General features: G+C 41.0%; 1 protein-coding gene across 1 annotated transcript; it reads left to right on the top strand.

Moving 5' to 3' along the window:
• The first annotated feature begins 200 nt into the window (after positions 1-200).
• Positions 201-1,874, top strand: LOC149234045 (uncharacterized). Its single transcript, XM_089368137.1, has 2 exons — positions 201-756; positions 1,273-1,874. The coding sequence occupies exons 1-2, from the start codon at positions 201-203 to the stop codon at positions 1,872-1,874; spliced, it is 1,158 nt and encodes a 385-aa protein (XP_089224263.1).
• Positions 1,875-8,207: the final 6,333 nt, after the last annotated feature.

Genomic DNA, 8,207 nt, shown 5'->3' with positions numbered 1-8,207 from the left:
AGCAGAACCTTTGGACTAAAATTGAGGCTTGTAGGCAGCAAGAAGAAATCCTATGGCGACAAAAGTCCAGAATCCGGTGGCTCAAGGAAGGGGAGAAGAATACAAAATTCTTCCATAGATCGGCCATCCAAAGAAGAATGCACAACAATATTGCATTCATCAACAACAAACAAGGGGACAGATTAGAAGTACACGAAGACATGGAAAAGGAAATTAAAGAATACTTTCAGGAAATTCTCAGGGAGCCTCCAGGAAGCAGAGATCAAGCTATTAGAACCATCACGCAGCACATCCCTAAAATCATAACGGAGGATCATAACAATAAACTGCTCCAATCTATCTCACTGCAGGAAGTAGAAGTGGCGATGGTCCAACTCAAGGATGGCAAGGCACCTGGTCCTGATGGATTTACAGCCAATTTCTTTCATGAGTTTTGGGAGCTCATCAAGACAGAGGTATGGGAATTAGTGGAGGAATCAAGAACTATGCATTGGATTCTCCCCTCCCTAAATGCCACTTTCATAGCGCTAGTGCCTAAAGGGGATGAACCAAATACGCCAGACAAATACAGGCCGATTGCATTATGCAACGTCATCTACAAGCTCATCTCTAAAGTACTGGCGAACAGGCTCAAACCTCTCCTCCCTCTTCTCATCTCGCCAGAGCAGACTGGATATGTAGAAGGGCGTCAGATAATGGACGGCATCATTCTTTCAAATGAAGTAATCCACTCCCTGAAGATCTTGAAAAAGCCAGGTATGATTCTAAAGCTTGATCTATCTAAAGCTTTTGACAAACTCAGCTGGAACTATATTCATCAGATGTTATTGGCATTTGGCTTCAATTCCACTTGGACACGATGGATCATGAACCTCATCTCATCTCCCTGTTTCTCGGTCCTGCTCAATGGCTCCCCCTCATCGCCCTTCCGCCCCTCTCGTGGTATTCGTCAAGGGGATCCCTTATCCCCCTTCCTGTTTGTCCTTATGGCAGAGGGGCTTAGTCGTTTGCTTCACTCGGCTGTTTCCTCTCATGTTCTAAAAGGCATTTCTCTCCATGGTCTTCATCCCTTATCCCATCAGCAGTTTGTAGACGACACTATGCTTTTTGGCCACCCCTCCTCTCAAGAGGCTAAAGCCTTCAAAAATCTGCTCTCTCTCTTCTCTGAAGCCTCAGGTACCTCTATCAATGCCTCCAAATCCCAACTCTTCTTTTTTAACACCCCTACCTCCACTCAAAGGAACATCGCTCGTATTCTGGGATTCTCTACAGCAGCGCTGCCCTCGAAATACCTGGGAGCTCCTTTGTTGGACTCAGCCATAAAACATGCCTCCTGGAGGACTCTTCTCGACAAATTGGATTCAAGGCTCTCATCCTGGACTTACCGCTCTCTCAACATAGCCGGCAGACTCATTTTGATCAAATCTGTTCTCCAGGCCATGCCTCTGTATCTCTTCTCCATCCTGGCGGCGCCAAAATGGGTCCTTAAGGCAATTCGCAATCTACAGAGAAATTTTCTGTGGGGATCTTCTGGTCTCAATAGGAAATGGGCTCTTGTCAATTGGAAGGAAGTCTGTCAGCCAAAATCAGAGGGAGGGCTGGGATTAAGGGATCCTCTCCATAGCAACAATATAATGGGTGCCCGCATTTGGTGGAATTGGATCTCCAAACCACAAATGCCCTGGGCACGGTTATGGCAAGCAAAATATGCACCAGGAAGTCAAGGGAACGACCTCATAAGAATTAGCACTACAACCCCAGGCTCTTTGATTTGGAATGCGGCCAAGCTCCACAGCGCCTTCATTCAAGAGCATAGCTTCTGGGAAATTCATTCAGGCACCACGGCTAGGTTCTGGGAGGACTCTTGGCAATAACTCCCAAAACTAGCCTCTCCAAGGATAATTTTAGGGGCGAATGTTCGCCCTTTGGCGAAATTAAGGGGTTTTAAATTTTTAGTGGGTGAATATTTTGTATCATAGTACATTTTTACAAATCACCTCAAATAGCCCACCTTATTTTAAGGGAGAGGGTAAAAAAGGTAAATTTAGCCCTTGAAATTAGGACTTACAACCTTCCATTCGCCCATTTTCAAGAATAGGTTTTATTTTAGTGAATCCATTCGCCCATTTTCAAGAATAGGTTTTATTTAAGTGAATCCTATGGGCCAAATACCATATTTATAAAAGAGGTATGGTAAATTAATAAAAATATAAATAAATGAGAGGTATGGTAAATAAATAAAACATTTTTTATATTTACTCCATAAGTCACCTTATATACATGTAACGGTGTAAACAAATAAAAATATAAGTAAAGTGGAGGTATGGTAAATAAATAAAACGTCTTTTTATACTTACTCAAACGGTATGGTAAATAAATAAAAATATAAATAAACTAGACGTATCATAAATAAATAAAACCTCTTTTTATATTTAGTCCATAACCCTCGTTCTATTTATGAAGGCTCAAGAAAGAGGTTTTATTTAAGTGAATCCTATGGGCCAAATACCATATTTGTAAAAGAGGTATGGTAAATTAATAAAAATATAAATAAATGAGAGGTATGGTAAACAAATAAAACATTTTTTATATTTACTCCATAAGTCACCTTATATTTACGAACACTCAAAAAATGGGTTATATTTAGGTGAAACCTATGGCCAAAATACTATGGGACAAATACCATGGACTAGATTGTTATTAATACCATGCAAAAAACCATTATTAACCCTAATATTAGAATTAATAAAAATAAAAATGGCACATGGTATTGACCCATGGTATTCACCTGGAATGTAGCCTATTTAAATGGGGGAATTAAACCAGCATGTAGCCTATGCTAAGATTCACTAGGACTTTACAAAGTTTTATTATTTAGTGAAAGACTCGCCAAGATCTTACAAGATTTTATAATTGAGTAAAATATTCGCCATGCCTGGTGAGAGATTCGCCAAAAAATTATATATACATATTATATTATTGATAAAATCGCCTTCCATTTTTCCTATATACCATGGAGATTCGCCCATTTATTATATTTATAAATTTAGGGGGGTTCTTAAAATTTTCCCTGAGCCTCTCTCTTCCACAAGCCAATCTGGCAGGTCTCGATGCAACAAGCAAATCTTACCCATGTCCATCAATTCTGGCAGCAGCAAGCAACCCAAGACTTTCACCTTTGGAAACCAGCTAGTACCTGGCAAGCCAATTGGCAAGGGGAAACCTTCACTGAGATCGATCAGGAGTTAAACCATAGAAGAATCAAATGCTCAAATCAGCAGGACAAACTGAGATGGGGACATACACCAAGGGGGATGTTCACTACCAAGGAAGCTTACCAGCTTCGCTACTCAGCCATTCAGACAGACAAGGATCAGCTCTGGGAACGGGTTTGGCAACCAGGAATATGGCCCAAGATATCCACCTTTCTTTGGCTCTTAAGCAAGAGGCGTATCCTCACTTGGGACAATTTGCAAAAAAGGGGATTCATTGGCCCATCGAGATGTCCCAACTGCAATCTCAACTCTGAAACCATAACGCATCTCATGGAGACCTGTCCTCTGGCTACTCAGTTATGGGAGAAAACTGACCAATGCAACCGAAGATCGGGAGAAAGGACGGGAGATATAACAGATACAATCAGAAAATGGCCAAAGCACCCTTTTCAAAGCCCTCTTTTAAACTCTCTGTGGACTCTATTACCGGGCTTTCTCTATTGGATTCTCTGGAAGGAAAGGAACAGCCGAATTTTTAACAATATCAGCAGGCCTATTGATACTCTATGGCTTCTTCTGAAGCAAAATCTCCAAGAAACTCTAGCTATCAGACATTGGCATGACACGGATCTGCCAGAATCACCTCAGGAACGCCACATCATGAACGCCTGGAATTTGGATCTGTCTTTTCTGGACCATGTCAAAGCTCGTCCTCCAATTAGCTCTGCCTCTCCTCTCACTTGGTCTCCTCCAGCATCCAACTCCTTCAAATTGAATTTCGATGGAGCAGCCAAGGGCAATCCTGGGATGACGGGCTTTGGAGGGGTCTTCAGGAATGAGGTGGGCGCAGTATTGCATGTCTACTATGGAACCATGGGCAAAGATACCAACAATGCTGCAGAACTGGAAGGACTGTGGAAAGGGATTTGCATAGCAGATCAAAAAAACTTCTTCCCATTAGAGGTCGAGGGAGACTCCCTTATCCTAATAACAGCAGCTATCAGGATTCAAGCAGGTACCTCGGCAGCCAAGATAGCATCTAGCTGGAGGCTACTTAGCAGATTGGAACTATTGGAGGATTGGCTTCGGAACCCCCAAAGCATCACCTTCAAGCATGTAAGATGCAGTGCCAACAAAGTAGCAGATAGACTGGCCAATCAAGGGGTTAACCAGCAGATCCCCTACTTCTCAGGTCCTCTCGGCGACTCAGATGATGAACAACTTAAAAATGAATGCACTTCTCTGGTGCAACAAGATTACTCGCTCCCGGATGCGGGTGATTGTTAGTCACAAAGGTTCGTTGGAGGCGCGCGAGATGGGCAAGTGGCAGCCCACCTGCGTGAAGCACATGACCCTTGGCAAGGACGACAGGCTTCGCACATATGCATTTAAGGCAACATTTACTCTGCCCACCCTCTGTTTGGTCATAGGAACGATGGCGCTCCGTCTCATTTTCATTGTTACGGTTCTCTGGTATGCTCTCGGCTCAGTCCAGGTCGCGGTCTTGGGCTTCTCTCCTAGCGAGCGACTGCCTGTAGGCTCCCTTGCGGCACTGGTGAATGACGAGAATTCCTCCCGTTTGGTCCTGCTCTGCAGAGGTTTTTACGCTTTAAACTGCTTCGGCCTCCCTTCAGCTCCTCCTCCTAAAGCCTTCTGCTTTTCACAGGCTCAGTTTCCTGCTCTCTCGTTGATTTCGTCCCTCGGTAGATCTTCTGCTTTCCCTCCTCCCTTTAATTGCTTCCATCCCGTAAGCATGCCGAAAGAAAGGATGCGAATGATTAGCCGGCGCGGAGGTTCACGTGGTCGAGCCACCGCCCAGCATATCTCGTCCTCTCTGGATCCCCCTGAAGAAGCGTCGGCCTACCCAGCAACAAGAAGCGGCAGAGGTCGAGGTCGAGGACGGGATAGAGGAGAAGCCTGTCAGCACCATGTGCATCCCACTGCCCGCTATCGCATTCCCTGTTCGCTAGCAAATGCCTCTTTCATCGTTTCTGTTACCATCGAAAGATGTGAGCACAACTCGGGTTCGGGTGCTGTTCATCAGGGGGCTACGGAGGAGCAGAAGGTGGCAAGTCAAACTGCCACCCCGCGCCAAGGTTCTGGAAGCATTCCCACCACGCACCTTGAGGCCAATGTCGGCCCAAGCACAAGAGGAGAGCCTTCCAGCTCTGCAATCCGCTCCTCTGACTCCATGGACTCCGGTCATTTTGGGTGCAGGGTCATAGAGGAACAACCAATCACTTCAGATGAAGATTGACAGTTAGCGCCTCTGGTTCCATGGTTTTGTCTCCGAAGTTAAAGCTCATGCCTGTCTCAGGCTTTTGTTCATGTCTCAGGTCAGGGTCTTTTTTTGCCTATATCTATGTAAAAATCGATCCTTGAAACAGCAGTGCTTCACTCAGTTCGATAACATTGTTTGGGTCAGATTTTGTGTCTGTCTAGTATGTTCAATGTTCCTGGATATTATGCTCAATGTTGTAAGTCATTTTGACGGTTCTACAGTCAGGATGTCAAGTTTTTGCTATATGCCAACCTCATGGCAAGAAATCTCGAGGCCTGCCTTGCTGTAACTTTTTTGTATGAATAATAGGAGTAGACTAATTGAGAAAAAAAAAATGGTATAGGTAGGAAGTGGATCCACTAGGGCCGGACCCTTAGCCACCAGTGAAGCACCGCCAAACTTACTCCAGTATCAAATAATGGAACAACAACTCTTTTATTTATTAATCATCAAACTGTGAAATCATTACAACAGCAAAAGCATTGAGAATTACAATGGTAATGCAACAGTCCCCCTTTCCTTCTATCCTATCCTATCCTATCTCTAATAATTCGTAACTTAATCTCTCATAATCTATCCCATCATGAATCATGAATCTATAATTCCCCTTCTCTGATCTCTGTTATGATTTAAATACATAGAGAGAAAAGAGAAGTTACAACCATGATGATTACAAAATGATTCTCATTACAAAATTGGATTGTTTACAAAAAATTTATCAACAAGATCATCTCTGAGATATTTGTCCATCAGCATTCAACAGGAATAGGTCGAATTTGGTATTGCAGTTGAGATAATTTGAAAAACGGCCATACAGCAAATCTGAGAAAAACATCTTTAGAGAACCTTTTGTTTCTCTTAGAACGGACTGAATTTGGGAAAATAGCTCAACACAAACCTAATTTGGACCGTTGTGAACAAAACCCATGTTTCAGATTTTCTAGATTCTTCTCCATTTTCCCAAAACATCCAATGAAAAATTGTCACTTCTTATTCCAGCGAATTTCTAAGTTGGCACATTTAATGATCAAATCTTCAATTTGGAAAATATCTTTGGAGGCTAAAATGGTGAACAAATTTATTAATAAACCATCATTGGTAAAAACATGCATAATAATCAATTTATTAAAAATAAAGGAGAAGAAATAATATTTGTCCATAAGAGAATAAATAATTATAAAATAGAATTATATGAAAAATTATGATAAATGACATGATGAAGAATGGTAGAAACGGGTGGAATAAGCGTTCAAAAGTGATAATAATAATAACATATTAACAGCCCAACATACCCCTAAACTAAATATATTGTACGTCCTCATGCAACAAAAAACTGAATATATTGCATGTTCTCATGCAACCCAAAGACTCTGTGTTAATCAAGCAATAAAAAAAAATTTCATCCCAGCTCATGGAATGGATAGAACAAATGAATTCTTCCTCAATTAATGAATATTCAATTTTCGCAATATTGATGAAGGTGTACCAATCTTTACATTGACGTTCAAATTATATGAAGTTGCAGCAAAATATGATATAAGTAACAGCAAATTCATTAACCATTTTCTCAAAAACTACAAACCAGATTTTGCTAAAATGTTGCAAGTAGATTTATAATATATTAATGCTTCTATGATCCAAAAATCAGATTGTTTTGATGCACAGATCATGAGATATAAGAAAAATGGTTGTAGGTGAGAGTGCATGATTTCCGAAATTGTATGAACTAATTTAACATGAAATTATCTGGGTTTGTGTATTTTAATAATACATTTGTGTTATCCAGAAATCACAAGAATTGAGTTCATAGTTTTAAAAATATATGGAAATCAATTTCTGCACTGTATAAAAATGAAATTGTATGCCTTAAATGAGAAAGAAAGTAGAAAACATCCATCATGCGTAGCAATGCCTCCCCCAAACTGAAGAATTAGCATGCCCTCATGCAATGCTAGAAAACAAATTGAGGTGGTCGCTACCATCTGTTGAATTCTATGCTTGGTGTAAAACAACATGGAATAAGGGGGTGTCGAGAATGAATAAGAAGATTAATGGATGATAAAGACATGGTCATAAGAAATAAATGAATGAAAGCAACACTTCCCCAAACTGAAAGATGATATGTCTCTGAAAAATGGGAAGTGGTAAAGATGTGGAATGAATGATGATAAATAATGTTCACTGGATTTTCATGAAGTTCTCCTAAATTCGTAATAAATCAGAAAATTATGCTATTTTACCTCAAGTTTTACCTCCAAAAAGAAAAATGTGGAATGACATATATGGACTGGCATTTGTTGAAGCTGATATAGGCAGAGTGGATGCTGAAAGTGATGCAAAAAGGTGGAATCCAGGCAAGCACATCATGTCTGAACAATTGTTCGTGTTCGCAAGTTGCTCGAGCCTCTTCTGTTAGTTGCAATAGTGTGGTCACGCTGCGAAGAGAGTTCCCCCCCCCCATAATTTTTGTTCTCTTGTAAACAAATCACTATTTTGCATACAATGTTCTTGAGTCCACAGTGTTAGTTTTGAATAACAACAGATAAGAAGCATGCAAAAATTTCAATTAGAAAAACTTTTGTATACATGCAATGCTAATATTTTGTCAAATTAACAAGTTATGGCAGAGTGCAGTGATCATATCGCATACTATCTCAGAATGCATACATTCCCCCCTCCAATTGGAAAAGGGATTCCATGACCATAAAGCA

Source organism: Pinus tabuliformis, chromosome 8, assembly GCF_031772625.1.
Source record: "Pinus tabuliformis cultivar Carrire ecotype Pingquan chromosome 8, CPIR1, whole genome shotgun sequence".
Taxonomy (NCBI): domain Eukaryota; kingdom Viridiplantae; phylum Streptophyta; class Pinopsida; order Pinales; family Pinaceae; genus Pinus; species Pinus tabuliformis.
This window is presented reverse-complemented; position numbering and strand designations above follow the sequence as displayed.